This window comes from Tricharina praecox, assembly GCF_024521635.1.
Source record: "Tricharina praecox strain CBS 144465 chromosome Unknown BZA05scaffold_9, whole genome shotgun sequence".
In the NCBI taxonomy this organism is placed as follows: domain Eukaryota; kingdom Fungi; phylum Ascomycota; class Pezizomycetes; order Pezizales; family Pyronemataceae; genus Tricharina; species Tricharina praecox.
Genome location: NW_026250411.1, coordinates 1,082,284 through 1,096,543, shown reverse-complemented (window position 1 = coordinate 1,096,543; position 14,260 = coordinate 1,082,284). Strand labels below are relative to the sequence as shown.

At 55.8% G+C, this 14,260-nt stretch overlaps 5 protein-coding genes across 5 annotated transcripts; 2 read left to right on the top strand and 3 right to left on the bottom strand.

The window, feature by feature from the left end:
• Positions 1 to 148: 148 nt before the first annotated feature.
• Positions 149 to 4,166, bottom strand: BZA05DRAFT_444269 (uncharacterized protein; the record flags this gene model as incomplete). Its single annotated transcript, XM_051486904.1, has 4 exons — positions 149 to 197; positions 1,699 to 3,673; positions 3,783 to 3,911; positions 4,010 to 4,166. The coding sequence occupies 4 exons, from the start codon at positions 4,164 to 4,166 to the stop codon at positions 149 to 151; spliced, it is 2,310 nt and encodes a 769-aa protein (XP_051340554.1).
• Positions 4,167 to 7,493: 3,327 nt separating this feature from the next.
• BZA05DRAFT_444268 (Tim10/DDP family zinc finger protein) lies at positions 7,494 to 8,054 on the top strand (the record flags this gene model as incomplete). Its single annotated transcript, XM_051486903.1, has 4 exons — positions 7,494 to 7,501; positions 7,606 to 7,675; positions 7,757 to 7,779; positions 7,880 to 8,054. The coding sequence occupies 4 exons, from the start codon at positions 7,494 to 7,496 to the stop codon at positions 8,052 to 8,054; spliced, it is 276 nt and encodes a 91-aa protein (XP_051340553.1).
• Positions 8,055 to 8,607: 553 nt separating this feature from the next.
• On the top strand, positions 8,608 to 9,934 carry BZA05DRAFT_372317 (uncharacterized protein). Its single transcript, XM_051481703.1, has 3 exons — positions 8,608 to 8,999; positions 9,067 to 9,312; positions 9,391 to 9,934. The coding sequence occupies exons 1-3, from the start codon at positions 8,733 to 8,735 to the stop codon at positions 9,784 to 9,786; spliced, it is 909 nt and encodes a 302-aa protein (XP_051340552.1). The 5' UTR covers positions 8,608 to 8,732; the 3' UTR covers positions 9,787 to 9,934.
• Positions 9,935 to 11,845, bottom strand: BZA05DRAFT_352201 (Dolichyl-diphosphooligosaccharide--protein glycosyltransferase subunit WBP1). The gene is made up of 4 exons (XM_051481310.1): positions 11,510 to 11,845; positions 11,337 to 11,447; positions 10,566 to 11,275; positions 9,935 to 10,505 (listed from the first exon to the last, which is right to left on the bottom strand). Exons 1-4 carry the CDS (start codon positions 11,661 to 11,663, stop codon positions 10,080 to 10,082), a joined length of 1,401 nt encoding a protein of 466 aa, XP_051340551.1. The 5' UTR covers positions 11,664 to 11,845; the 3' UTR covers positions 9,935 to 10,079.
• A 23-nt stretch (positions 11,846 to 11,868) lies between these two features.
• Positions 11,869 to 13,580, bottom strand: BZA05DRAFT_395384 (isoprenoid synthase domain-containing protein). The gene is made up of 5 exons (XM_051483430.1): positions 13,168 to 13,580; positions 12,949 to 13,103; positions 12,728 to 12,891; positions 12,570 to 12,671; positions 11,869 to 12,519 (listed from the first exon to the last, which is right to left on the bottom strand). The coding sequence occupies exons 1-5, from the start codon at positions 13,333 to 13,335 to the stop codon at positions 12,074 to 12,076; spliced, it is 1,035 nt and encodes a 344-aa protein (XP_051340550.1). The 5' UTR covers positions 13,336 to 13,580; the 3' UTR covers positions 11,869 to 12,073.
• Between the last annotated feature and the right edge of the window lie 680 nt (positions 13,581 to 14,260).

The following is a 14,260-nucleotide window of genomic DNA, read 5'->3' as shown; positions in this document are numbered from 1 at the left end:
GCTCCGTTGCTATCGTCCGCTGCGCGGAATCCCCACGAACCTGTGGCGACGTCGCAGTGGGGAGGCTTTGCCTTTTGTTTATTGTTTGTTTGTTTGAGAATTGATTGCGTCCGGCCTGGATAGATCATGGCAATATACACACACACACTCACTCCGTATCCACGCTGCTGTCCAACGACTTAAGGGGAAGCATGGCTCTATTACCTAGTAGCGTTCGGCGTTGATGAAGGTATGCAGTGTGAGTGATAATCCATGAACCCACCTGCTCCTGCTACTGATACCGTACCTGTACCTGTACCAACCTGTAAGAGCATCGCAGTGTCTCAACAGCAACAGACTGGAATTCCCCACAGGCCACGGCAAGTTGTCTACGCTACCCATCTAATCGCAGCTTCTCGAATACCGTCGCTGGTTCCAGAACGGCATGTATGTAGTGACAGACTACCAGTCCAGTCCAGTCTGTCTTCCTGCTACCTATCATCGTAGAGTAGAGGAGAGTATTGACTGTAAGTCTGTAACTGCACGCCCCGTGGTACACACCGCCTCCGATGCAGTTACCTATGATAAGAATCCACCCACTCACCTCTACCCCACTAACCTCTACCCCCAGCCAGATACGCTCACAGATCTCGGTCGAATTCAGCTGACTTGACCGGTCCTCCCATCCAGACTGTTACTCCCCCAGCCTGTTACTTTCTCAGCTAATCACACGATATCACACGATATCACACTGCACCTCCAGATCAAGGAATCCCCTACCTAATGACCTAATAAACGAAAACGCCATTCCTTTTTGATTCCCATCGTAGACCATCATCAATCATAAGATACAACCCAGGTACTCGTCATATTCATTAGAGAAGAGAAACAAAGAAATGAAAGAGAAAAAAACAGTTCCCACTCAGCAGATTGGTAGATAACAAAAAGAGACACGTTCATTCCCACACGCACACACACACATAGAGACACACGCCCACACACGCCCACACAGACAAACATAGAGTATAAGAATCCACTTGCTCTTGCTCTCGATCGATGAAAAAGCATTCCCCGAGAATAAGCCCGACAGAGAAGAAGAAAAAAGGAAAAGCAAAGAAGAAGAAAGAAGAAAGCGGATCCCAACAAACCCAGACAAAACACAAACTCCCATATTGTTCCGGAAAAAAATATCGAGACAAATCCCACATCCCATGAAACCGTACACCTCAACAACACAAGCCCCCCCCAACCCCCGCCATCCTACCAGTCCCCCACCAACGACTGACTCCGTAAATGTACGTACGCAGGTATCGTCGCAAAGAACGCCGGCACACAAACCACCCATGCAGCAAGCAAAATTCAGACACACATTCGACTACCACCACCCTCCCCCCAAAGCCCTGGTATCAAGAAAATTATAACAAGTATATTCACGAGATGCTCTGCACTGTTCGCTACCGCATTGGTGCTGGATTATCCGCGGTAGTTGATACCCCGTGGCCGTTCGACTGATGTGGCATGACGGGAAGAGGAGGAAGTTGATCTGATGGTTTTAGTTGTGGTGATGCTAGCGGTGGACCATAGTCCGTATGCGGGGAATGTCCTGCTGTGGCTTTCGGTGTGACGTCGGAGTCAGGAGAAGTGCCAGGCGATTCACCGGGGCTAGAGGCAAGCATTTTCGGCGTTGAACTGCTGGTGTGATGTGAAACTGCGGTGGACCTATGGATCTCCCCATCTCCTGTCGGCTGCGTAGGTGTCCGATGCTCGGCATCAGGTGACTGAATTGGTCCTGTTGGGCGAGCCTCTTCGAATTCATTCTCGGCCTCTACGATGGGAGACGTCGGTTTTCCCAGTGAAGATGGCGTCGGCGGTTGCACCTGAGGTGACGCAGGGTGTGGGTATTGTGGTGGTGGGAGCGTTTGGACCTGGACATGAATCGGGATGTCCCTATCATCCTGATCCGAGCGTTTCCCGGTCCGCTTCTTCAACCACCCAAGCCGACCCCCTTTGTTGGACCCGTCATCGCCACTGCCTTCGCTACTAACCTTGCGATCTGTACGATCTGTACGATCCATGCGGTCGGTGCGATCGGGACTTCGTGAAGTACGTCTCATCCGTTCGGCTATGCTAGCGTTCGAACCTCCGAATGTAGGACTTCCCGGGTTCCACATTTCAACCTTTGACGCTGACCACCGCCATCTTGATCTTTTCTTCTTGTCGGGAGACGACGCGTTAGTCGCGTCGGAACACGAGAGATTGCTATCCTGGCTAGTCACGCTGGACGTTGCCGAGGGCGTAGGGGACATGGTGGGCATTAGCGTGGAGGTCGACGTTGCGCTCGAGAAACCTTGAGCATTGTTTGGGATCGGCGCTGACGACGGCTGCGTGGACCGCGAGATTGATTTTCGAGGCGCGGCGGAGATTATTTCTGCCGGCTGTTCCAATACCCTTGGACTGACAAGGGGCGCAACAGGCGCAGCAAGAGGCAGTGATGTCGATGAGGATTCCGCCGATGGGTTCTTATCTTCCGTGGGGTTCCGCTTTTTCCGCAGCTTCCCCCGAGGTCTATCATTATCCGGTGAAAGTGCAAAAAGGTTGGAGAAACCACGATCCTTGGTGGGTGTCGTTACTGGCGAGCCGTGACGCGACCACTGCCCCGAAACTTGTCGGGACCTGGGCTCCCTTGGCGACAGCAATCCAAGACTCTCCGGTCTTCGTGCTTCCACCGGGCTCACTTCCTCCCTCATGCGTCCGGGAGACGGCGATCGCGCATGTCTGCCTGCTGCTGTCGCCGTACTCGCGGTTCCTATTGATTCAGTTGGCTTTGGAGAAACGGAACCATCCGTAGGCCGGAAACCCGCCGTAGGGCGAGGGCGAGGGGACCTTCTGGATGGCAGGGTGTTGCTTCGACTTACACCACCGGATTTTGCCACCTGGCCACCACCACCACCGCCGCCGCTACCGCCGCCACCGCCGCCACCACCTGATTTTCTGGAACTGACGGACGCGTTCCTTCTCAGACCTCCATACTTTCGGACATCGTCTGCACCCGCGCTCGCGTTTGAGGGTGTTCTATCGACTACCGTCTTGGAGTGTCGGAGGGATGTGGGCGTTACGGGTGTTACGGGCATTACGGGCGTTGTGGGGTTGGCCATTTCGGCTGCCGGGTCGATTTCGTCTCTGCCCCGCATACCAAGCAAGAAATGGTCCTGATTGTTAATCAGAAAGACCAGCACATCCTGCGACAGCTTATATGCCTGAGGCGCCATCTCATGACTGGGATGAGATATCAATCCAGGCTGAAATATGGCAGCAAGATTCTCTGCCGTCATTCGGTTCTGATCGGCCTTTGACGCAAACACGGCCAGTAGATCCAGGATATACAGCAGAAGCTGCCGGTTGAGAGGAGGCAGCTCGGAGATGAGACTCTGATAGACCCTGATGGCCTCATCGTGATCAAACTTCTGCGGCGGCACCGTCAAAGGGTCCCGGAATCTGTTGTAGAAGTCCAGCGGGATGATAGGTTCCGGTAAGCAGTTGAGGTATCTCCGCAGAACGTTCGCCGCATCGTGCACCGTGTAACCAGTCCAATCCAGACCCTTTCCGTACTTGTCGGGAGAATCAAAAGTGGTTTGGAGATCCTTGATCCGCTTTGCCGATCCGCTCAATCGGAAGATGCCTTCGACATCGGTGGCTATGGGGGGCAGCAAAGTACCGTCAGCGGTCGGGTTCGTTGGGCAACAAGGGGGCAGTCGCGGAGGATCACGAGAGGAAGGCGCTACCTTTTTCTTTCAGAAACACACCACACTTGGCCACCACGATGGGCACATAACCGTAGATGAACTGCTTTCCGTTGGGCGCGGTCAATGAGATCGCGACGTTTGCGTAGTGTATGCTCTGATTCAATGGAACGCCAAAGATGCCCCGGGGCTCTAGAAGGGCATTAGCGACACCGAAACACCTAACGAAACACCGCGATTTCATCGAGGGGTTGTCGCGAGTGGGCGACAACGCACGAGGATGGCCGTACCCTTTTCATCATCTCTCGTCTTCTTCTTGAAGCGTTCCCACCAGTTCGCCAGGGACGCCTTTGTAGGAGGCGAGTTTGGCGGAATACCGGCATTCGCGGCAGCGGCAGCATTAGCAGCGGCGGCGGCAGAGGGTCCAGGAACGTCCGCTATAGTCATATCCCCCTTTCAGAGCAGCGGGCGACTACGTAGTCCCCCGTTGCGCCCGTATGCGTGAGATTCGTTGCGAAGACGAGCTGGGGCCGTGTATTTCGTTTGTTGACGGGATACCGCGTAAGCGCACGTTCGGAGGAGAAAGCGTAGGATGATAGGGATAGCGAAGCGGGCGCGTTAAATAATGGAGCTGTACTATTGAAAGGCACGGGAGAATAAGTTGAGTTCTTGGGGGGGGGAGGGGAGGGGGGTGGTTGTGGTGCGTCAAAATAGCTAGGTAGGTAGCGAACGGCAGGCGTATAAGATGGCAACGGCGCAGGCGAGATGATGCAGATGGAACCGGTTCGTGATCCTGCACTGGGAGGAAACAAGGAACAGCGCTCCCGACTAGAATTTGCAGGAGCACCGGGGGTTGTGTGTGGGGGGGGAGGGGGATAGTGGATGAGGGGTACGGGGGAGGAGGATAATATGGAGGAGGCAACGGACCGAATACAGCAATATGACCGTGGAGAGCGCGCACAGTTTCGTTTGGCTGGTGGAGATGCGAAGGTTGGGTTGGGTTGAGTTGTGGCCGAGTTATGCAGTGGCGACGGGGGTGGGTGGTGGACGGTGGTAATTTGGCAGAGGTGTAGTTGAGAGAGAGGGCGGAAGCCAAAAGCAAGGGCGATATTATTTTGATTATTGTGTTGCTCCGGGGATGCAGTTGGGTGGCCGAGAGCAGGTAGAAGGTAGTAGTTGGTTTGGGGGGGGTGGAAGCGGTATGGAGGTTTGTATGGTAGATGGTGGTGGTAGGTAGGCGGCAGCAGTAGGTGCTCAGTGTTGGTGGGGGGGGGGGGGGGGGTGGAGGGCAAGGCGAGGCGAGTTTATGGGGGAGGTTGTCCGTTCTATCGAATGGCGAGGCCGGAGTGGACGGGCGAATAGCGAGACCAGGGGGAGAGGGGGAGGGAGAGTCTGGCCTACAGGGGGACCGTGGGCTGCAGGCAGCGGGGAGGAAGGAGAGGAGGAAGAAGCTGGAATGTGTGAGTTTGGGCGTGTTTTGTGGGTTGTGGTTGTGTCTGTCTCTGTGTCCCTCTCCAGTGAATGAAGAATAACCATTCACACAGTGCTGAGGAGTACGGTATAGCAGAGTATGCAGAAGTAGGTACCGAGACGGACAATCCGGATGGAACGAGAATAGAAACGGGAACGAAAAGGGAACAGAGAGACAGGGAGATATAGAATACGGGGCGAAAGACGAGCGCGTCAGAGATAGGTATGGAGGTGCACAGGTAAGCCTTCTGGACGACTACGGTAGACACGTTTCCGTTCTTACTCAGGGACCTGGCGGGTCTATAGGGTAACGTGAGACCGAAGAGTCTACGGTATGGCCGTGAGACCGAAGAAGCCGAACGACCAAAATACTTCGTGCTAGCTCACGTATGTAAGTACGTACATATCATATTCATGGCCTCTTTGACTTCGAGATCCAGAAAGACCGTAAGACATGACCACGACGACGATATCCTCTCGGGGACGAGAGATTCGGCCATACTCCGCAGAGTGCTTTATGAGCTGTCGGACGGTATCCGTGAGAACCGCTGCTCAGCATACAGTAGACAGGTATAGTAGACTCAGAGTATGCATAGACATGATGCAGTCGACTCAGAATACAGTAGTTACTGCTGAGTTATAGGTGTTAGACTCAGAGTACAGTAGATAGCTGGGCTCCGTAGGTTCAGTAGCCCCACACCCCACCGTACGCTGCGCACTCTGCGGACTCTACATAAGCCGACTTTGCCTTCGCGGCGGTGCCGACGGACTGTCACGGCCAGTAAGACTGCGAGCACCCTATCCAAGACCGTCCAAAGTGTGTTTCTGGTTTCGTTGTGCGCACACAGCGGTACGGTATGTAGGTTGGCGGTCTGGCAGGTTGGCGGTCTGGCGACTGGCAGTCTGGCAGTCTTAGTCTGGCAGTGTCGCTGCTCGCAGGCTGGCAGGCACCGGAGCACGTTGTTCCCCCGCCTCTCGACCTGAGACAGAGCGGAGACACATATCGATGGGCGCGTGGACGATTCAATCCAGATCCGATCCTTTGGGCCCTCACTATGCTGAACTCGGATTCCGCACTGGGACTGTATGCGAATGTGACTCCTGCTCCAAGGCAGGGTGTCGGAGGGGACTCCCCTAGAGCACTTGCACGGGGGGAGAGGAACAGGAAGTCGGTAGGCTTCGAATCTGGTTATAAAAGAGCTGATATCGGTACCTGCTCGTAATCAGTTCGTGCTGACCTGCTTGCCTGGGTACCTACAGTCGGTACTCGAGATAGGTGCCAATTCTCTATATCTGGGTCGGTCCGTCTCCTTCGATCCGTCTGGAAAGAGCTAAAGGACCAAGAGCGAATCGAACCGACGACGAACAAGGCGAGTGGCTGGGCTGGCTGGGCTGGCTGGGCTGGCTGGCTGGATGGCTGGTTGGCTGGCGGGTGCAGGGCTAGAGTGGGAGCTCCGAACGCGTCAGGGCCTTGTTCACCCCCACCACCTCCACCACCTCCACTAGGGTACATGCCACCACCACCGCCACCACCACCTCCTCCACCACCACCTTTTTTTTAGAGCAATAACTATCCCCTCCCAACATCATGACATTCTGCAGGTCATACGCTACTCGGCGCTCTATAGGTCGACATGGATACGCGATATTGATTCCTGTCCAACAGGTGTTTATAGTGCATGGACCGTTTGGGTCGCATTTGTCGAACGGAAGAAACCAAGGAAAGATCTTCCACCAGAGACGTCAGAAAGCGATCCGCGATCACGGTCAATATAAATTTTCTTCCTAACAACCTCTTCGTTATCGTAGAGGCGGAGGCTGGAGCATGATCTCAGTCCGCTCCAGCTGCAGAACCCCACGAGGACAAAACTCCCCACAGCTTCGAAATTTGAATCCACCGCTCCCACCCACACCCGTGCAGCTGGAGCCTGGCGTTGCTATTTTTATGACTTCGACTATAAACGCGACCAAGCGAAGACTTGAACGCCCCTTCGCTCCGCTCGCCGGAGTAGGCCAGGCCAGGAGGACCCTGGAATCCTCTGCGGCAGGGTAACCGTCGCAACACCAGCTCCTTCGCCCGCCGCTCGTTTCGGCTGGTGTGCCTCTGCCTAGCGTGCCGAAAACAAACTTGTAATCATCGTCACCACTACCAACCCACCACCACCACCACTCGCAACTCGTAACTCGCAACTCTCGCCATCCGCCCCCTCCGATCCGAACCGGAACGTCGTATACTCCTCTCGGGCCGCGTCCGCGCATTCGTCACCTCTACTTAGAAATTCTCAACCCGTGCCATTAGCTGCAATGGAATCGTAAGCTTCACCTCGTCACCTATCTATCCGCTCTACCCCGCTGTCGTAGTAGTCGTCGTCGTAGTCGTCGTCGCTATTGCCACCCACTACTGACACACCACAAGCCTCAATGCCAACGAACAGCGCGAGTTCCAGCAGCTCGTCGAGAGACGACAGATGAAGGATTTCATGACGGTAAGTCGGCAGACCGCACGCGCGGCGGATGTTCACCGCTTAGCTATCTATCGGATGTGTGCTGACCTTCGTTCTATGCAGATGTACTCGAACCTCGTGCAAAGGTGTGCCTCACCGTCCCTCCCTCCCTCCGTACCTCGCAGCCATAGCATATACCCCGCGCTGCTGTGACATCCACATGGACATCCATCCTAACAAGCACAGATGTTTCGACGACTGCATCAACGACTTCACGTCGAAGGCGGTATCGACGAAGGAGGAGACGTGTGTCAACCGCTGCGTCGACAAGTTCCTCAAGACCAGCGAGCGCCTCGGCCAGCGCTTTGCGGAGCAGAACCAGGCCATGATGCAGGGTGGCGGTGCGGGAATGGGGAAATAAATTCATCTTCTGTTCCCGTGACGTACCTAGGTATTCAGATGCACGGAGGTGACAGCGGCGAGGAAAGACATACATACATACTTGACCGCGAATCAAATCATTGTAACATAGACAGACGGAGACATGGCACACGGGACTGACGGGACTGACGGGGCGAGGAAAGGATGCGCTGGGTGCGTGGACGGGTGCACGGGTGCACGGGTGGACGGGTGTATATTAAGAAACGTCTCATCATGTCTCGGTCCGGAGTACGATAGGGCTGGAAAACGTGACACTATTCCTGTGCCGCCCCCATCCCCTTGTTCTGCAATAGGGATCTGCTGTTTCTCGAACTCGTGGTTTCTTGCCGTTCCGGTCCACGGGATATACCTAGGTATCAGCTAGTATCGGAACGGAGAGGAAGTGCCGCTGCCGGCTATGGTGGTGTAGATAGGGTACTTGAATGAGCATTGGCTCAAGCAGTAGTCTACCGGGCCAGTTATAAATGAAGACGTTGAGTGAGTGGGGGGAGTGGAAGGCGCCAAGAACGCATATGTAGAGCACTACACATAGCCCATCACTCGCAGTCCAAGTTCAAACTCAATCGCACTAACACTACCCCACATCACATGACCCCGTCTCCACCACGATGCACATCCCACCATATCCAACCCTCGTTCCCCGGTGTGTACGATAACCATGTCCACCCCACCAGCTCCCACCCCATCAGCTCCCCGCACAAGCACAAGCACAAGCAGCAGCAGCAGCCCATCGCTCCTCCCGATCCCGCCCGTGCTCCGGCGCCTCTTCGATGCCTTCCCGCTGCTCACGTACCCGCCAGCGGCACTACCCGCCCGCTCGCCGGATCTGACCTCGTCGCCCCTACCGCGCCTCTACGTTTTTGCCGCCCCAGACTCCGAAGGACGAGACGCGCCAAGCTTCAATCCGAGCTGTCTCAAGTGGCAGGTACTACCCCCCCTTCCCCCCTCCCCCCCCCCCCTCCCCGAGCACCGGGCGCTGACTATACCTCCAGGCGTACCTAAAATTTTGCGGTGTGGAATACACCAACGTCCCCTCAAGCAACCACGCGTCGCCATCCGGGCAGCTACCGTTCCTCCTCCCAGCCGCCAGTGCTGGAGGCTCTGCGGGCGCGGTGGGGAAGGCACTCCCCGCACGGCAGCTCCTCTCGTGGGCGGGGCCCCAGTCCGGCTGCGACCTGCAAGCGCCAGAGGTTGCCGCCGTGATGGAGCTCGTAGACTCGAGGGTCAGGGATGCGTGGGTACGTTCTTCTCCTGCTTCTCTTCCTCCTCCTCCTTCTCTGCTGCTGTCTGTGTGTGTGTGGCTAACTATGCCGTAGCTCTACGCACTCCACCTCTCACCACTCCACTTCCCGCTCGCCCAGTCACTCTACTGCCATACCGCCGTCCCCCTCGTTAACGCACTACTCTCTCGGCGCATGCGTTCCTCTGCCGCCGCAGAGCTAGCGCGCACTCGTAGCGGCGTGCTGACGGCCGACGAGGTGTATGCCGACGCCGACGCGGCGTGGGCGGCGCTCGAGGAGATACTAGGCGGTGATGAGTGGTTCTTCGGGGCGCAAGCGCCGGGGTTGGTCGATGCCGCCGTGTTCGCGTATACACATCTTGTCCTGGGAGTCAGGTGGGATGGGGCTGAGGCGGGGGTTGTCACGAGGCTTAGGGCGTGTAAGGCGTTGGTCGGGCATGAGAAGAGGGTCAGAGCGGTGTGTGGGTGGTAGGATGGAGAGCAGACACTAGATGTACGATAGCCATGTATAGATACAAGTCCCCCGACGGAACAGATGCCCAACCAACATTTGCTTGGGGAAGTACGGGAGCGGGACGATCGGGAATGAATCATAGGCGTCACTCCGCGTGGATAACTGGTTTAGGCCGTGTTTAATCGCACTGCACTGGCTCTCCCGCTGGAGAATCCCCCTCCATTGCAAGATATCATACACAAAAGAAAAACCAGCCGTTTTGATTTATAACGAGAAAACAAAGTTGAAGCTCATAAACCCTTGTCTAACAACTACTGCGTCTTCTTCACCCCCCTCTCCGTAGGCGCCGAATACAGCCAGAGCGCACAGAACACGGTGAAGCCACCAATAGTCGCAGCAATACCCGCAATCCATACCCACGCACCACTGATGTCCCAGGAGCGCGTGTACTCGTTGTGTGCGAAGTGGCGGAGCGTCACCGTGTACTTCTCGTCGATGTAGGTGACGAAGGGGCGCTTGTAGTTCACCTTGAAGGCGAAGATGCCGTGCTGGTCGGGCGCCTTGAAGGAGGTCGCGTAGACTGACGAGGTGGGCGTCGACGACGAGGGGGAGGCGAGCAGCGGCAGCCGGTAGTATGGGTCTAGCATGGTGAACTCCAGCTGGAGGTGGTCGGAGCTCGGCACGGTGAATGGCTTCCACTGGGTGGACGACCACTCGGAGAGCTCGATTTCGAAGGTCTGCGGAGGGGGATCAGTATGGCTGGACAGTGCTCGGGTTTTCGGGAGGGGGGGACGTACGATATCGTTCTTGACGCGGTAGACATTAGGGTTGACCTGCGCGTCTGTGGTGTTGGTCAAGTAATGTCTGACGGCATTGACCCTGACGACGCCAGTCTCCATGAAGACCCAGCTAGTGATCTGTTCGGCAAACTTCCTATTCGCGGTGTGCACCTCCGTCTCCGCCTTCGGCGCCTTAACCATCATGTCGAAGAACTTATCGGAGAACATCTCCGTGCTGCCGGCGACCACCACGCGCGCATTATTCCTCGCCTGCATGGCAGTTACATACTGCATCTGCCTGCCAGCGGTCCACGGCTCCTCAGCGTACGCAAAGTCCTCCTTAGTGTCATAGGTATACGCCGCTCTCCCCGCCGACAGGACGGGGAACAACAATGGGCGATTCCCCAAGCCGTGCCCGGTTCCACGGAAAGCGATCACCTCCCCTTCCCCCTCCCCCGAGCTGCCTGCGAAGTAGTTCTGTGTCGAATCTGACACGCCCGGCCGCGGGATCAGGATCACGTCGTGCTTCCCCGACTCTGTGGCCGAGACGACGTCGTAGCTGCTGTGGTCCACCGCGAGGAAGTCTCGCGGCGGAAGGTCGATGTCGAGTTCTCGCGCGAGCTCGCGCGCTTGCTCGGGTGTTCCGGAGGGCGACGTCAAAAGAAGGATGTTGCCGTCTTTGTGCACGAAGTCGACGAGTTTTTGCGGGGTGAGAGAGGGGCCGTAGCCTAGTGGGATACGTCAGTCATGTCAATGCCTGGGGCAGGAAGGAGGAGGAGGTCTAGAGACCTTTCGCTTTCGGCGGGAACAGGATGGCATGGTCGTAAGCTCTCTGGCCGTGCGTAAACAGCGACAGCGCCTCGTTCTTTGGCGACTGGATGTCGACCTTATAGCCTCTGCCTAGACAATTCAATCCGTCAGCATTTCTTCCGCCATCCTGCCCACTGCGATTGCGAACGAACCCTCAAGATCGCCCAAAAACTTCGAGTACAGCGGCTTCAGCTCCGCATCTTCAAGGACGACCAGTAATCTCAAACCGGTGAGCGATTCGGCTGTGACGAACGAGATGCTGAGGGAGAGACATAGCAGACTGCTGGTGAGGGAGCGGAAAATCATCGTGTCGGTATTGTGTGGGCGATTGGGAGATTGTGGGATAACTCCGGAGGACGGGCGGCGTGTCTTCTCTCTGGATACGTACTCGACATGGTAAGCTCTCGCTGGGAGCCGCGCCGCGTGGAAGGACACTTGGCCTTCACCGGGGATCACTCGCTAGTCCCTGCACACACGTAATGTTCCGGATGCCGAGAAATTTGACGCAGTACTGCAGCCTTGTGAAGCAGAAGATCCCGGAAAGCACACATTGTATTCATGGCAGAAATCTACATGTGTTTCCTCGTAAATAAATAGGTACATGTATAGTATAGGTAGTATCATCATCACTCCTCAAGCTCTCCGAATATGTACAATCCAATTCCATCATCCCACGAATAAGCGACCCCGTAGCTATAGTATGGGTAGACCTCCAATCACTCCCCCTTCTTCACAACCAACTTCTCCAGAATGCGATCCAAATAATGATTCCCACCATGTCCGTCCAGCAGCTCGGTCGCCCTAACATGCAAAGCCTGCAGGACGTCTCTCGTGTACTCAAAGCTGCCTGTCTTCTCATCCATATACGCAACCGCATATTTCTTAATGTCCTCGCTCTCGGTCCTCTGCTTCAAAATATTCAGGAGCTGCATATTGCTCGGATCCTTGTGGATCGCGTGGATGATGGGGAATGAGAATTTCCCCTCCGTGAGATCTTCGCAGAATCCCTTGTTGTTGTGGTACTGTGACGACTTCAGGTTGATGTAGTCGTCACGGATCTGGAAGATTAGGCCGATGCAGTCGACGAGCGAGACGTAGTCGGAGGAGGTGGGCGAACAGGCTTGCATCAACTTTATGGCGAGACGGAAGAGACCGCCGGTTTCTGCGAGGGGTCAGTCATGTGCGAAGATGGAAAAAGGTAAGGTGACGAACTGTTGCTGACCATCTCGAGATAGTCCTGTGTCGTCGGGCAGCGGAGGTTGTCGCGCCAGAACAACTCCATACCCTGGCCGCGATGGAGGTTCAGGAGCTCCTCTATCCCCTCCGTCAGCACCTCCCATCAGATCTCCAGAAAGCGAAGGCGCACGAACCAGTGTAGATGGTCAAACATTCCGGGTTCTTGAGTTTTGCCAGCTCCGCAAGCGCCTGGAAGTACACGTAGTTCGCGGTGTTGATGGTCTGGGCGACCCCGAAGATGCTGTGGGCTACAGGCACGCCGCGGCGGAGGATCGAGTTGTCTTCTACGTCGTCCACGCTGGATGGAGGTTTCATCAGTACAAGGCCGCAGACACGGCGACGATGGGAAGCTCACAGCAGTGATGCGGTGTGCAGCATTCCCACAACGTTTCCTATCACCTCCAGCACATCTTCGGGAACCTGTAGCCAGACGTTGAACGCGGCTATGAGCTGCTTGCGGATATCTTTGCCGGGGTAGGAAATGAGGTAGTCGTATGGGCCGAGTAGGATCTGTCGTCGCCATCATTGTTAGCCAGGAGCTCCAGAACACGGTGCACGCGCTCTGGACGGCTACCTTCTCCTTCTCAGCACTCCAGTTGGGGTGCAGCGTGAAATCCAACTCTGCCTCGCGGCTTGCTGTCGCTGTGGTTCCGTTCGTGGCCGGCTCGCGCTCGGCAGCACTCGCTTTGCTGTTCATGTGGAGCTTCGAAGTCGGTGGGCTTGCGGTTTCCGTACTGGGCATGCTTGTGTGAGGGTGTGGTGGTGGGATGGGAAAGTGTAGATAGCGGGATGACGACAGGTGGCTTGAGAAGCTAGTGAGCTCTGGATTCGACGTGACAGAGGAGTGTCAAGGCTAGTGGAGGCAGACGGAGTAGATGGATAGCGATGGCTTTCTCAGGTCTCGAGCCATGTGGCGGAGGCGGGAATCTTATAGGCACGCGGAGCTCTATTGCGTGGTATTATCCAGGCTACAGACTTTCAAGAGAGCGGGGCAGCTCGATCACCGTGTCTCAGTCTTACACGTGCCATCTGGGACGGTCAGGCGTACAATCTTCCCGTCCGGCACCAACGTCCATTAACCGGAACACCTCCGCCTCGATACCTGGATCTACTCTTCTACATTTCTCGCGGCCATCGAGACGGACAGTGCGATATCACGTCGCGTATGTCTGCCTGGTGGGAGCGCAGAGATCGTTGGGGAGAGTCGAGCGAGTTAGTCGTGCAGCTATGTACATAGACTAGAGTAGGTACATCTACCAGCAATCTGCTAGGGTAAAGTCGACGAGGATCTTTGATGATATCGTCATGCAAACTGCACGTAAACTGCACCCCGCCCCAGCACATGGGTATCCAATCGGTGGAGTGTCTATTATTGCAGAGGAGATGTCCGGATGGGGCAGAAATACGGTGGTACACTTTGTATGACAGATAACTACTACGAGGACAGAACCGGAGATAGGTATGTTACCAGGTAGTAGAAACGGACTTTGGGATCGTGAGAGCTTCTCTAGCTATTTAGGCGGAGCTATGATGATTGCACGCGCGTCCAGCGGGTAAACTCCGTTGCGCGTTTCAGAAGCGTTCCATGGCGAGTGACGATGGATGGAAGAAGGCGCTTCGAATAATATTCTATTCCAACCCACAAAATCGGTATGACCAGCTCGAGC

Bases quoted from the DNA above. Each gene is read 5' to 3' on its own strand.
- BZA05DRAFT_372317 (XM_051481703.1), top strand. From the start codon at position 8,733: ATGTCCACCCCACCAGCTCCCACCCCATCAGCTCCCCGCACAAGCACA. The intron at 9,000-9,066 runs GTACTACCCCCC...CTATACCTCCAG, and splicing joins CGAGCTGTCTCAAGTGGCAG to GCGTACCTAAAATTTTGCGG. The intron at 9,313-9,390 runs GTACGTTCTTCT...ACTATGCCGTAG, and splicing joins CGAGGGTCAGGGATGCGTGG to CTCTACGCACTCCACCTCTC.
- BZA05DRAFT_352201 (XM_051481310.1), bottom strand. From the start codon at position 11,663: ATGATTTTCCGCTCCCTCACCAGCAGTCTGCTATGTCTCTCCCTCAGC. The intron at 11,448-11,509 runs GTTCGTTCGCAA...TGAATTGTCTAG, and splicing joins GTTTTTGGGCGATCTTGAGG to GCAGAGGCTATAAGGTCGAC. The intron at 11,276-11,336 runs GTCTCTAGACCT...GTATCCCACTAG, and splicing joins GTTCCCGCCGAAAGCGAAAG to GCTACGGCCCCTCTCTCACC.
- BZA05DRAFT_395384 (XM_051483430.1), bottom strand. From the start codon at position 13,335: ATGCCCAGTACGGAAACCGCAAGCCCACCGACTTCGAAGCTCCACATG. The intron at 13,104-13,167 runs GTAGCCGTCCAG...TGGCGACGACAG, and splicing joins GGAGTGCTGAGAAGGAGAAG to ATCCTACTCGGCCCATACGA. The intron at 12,892-12,948 runs GTGAGCTTCCCA...ACCTCCATCCAG, and splicing joins CTGCACACCGCATCACTGCT to CGTGGACGACGTAGAAGACA.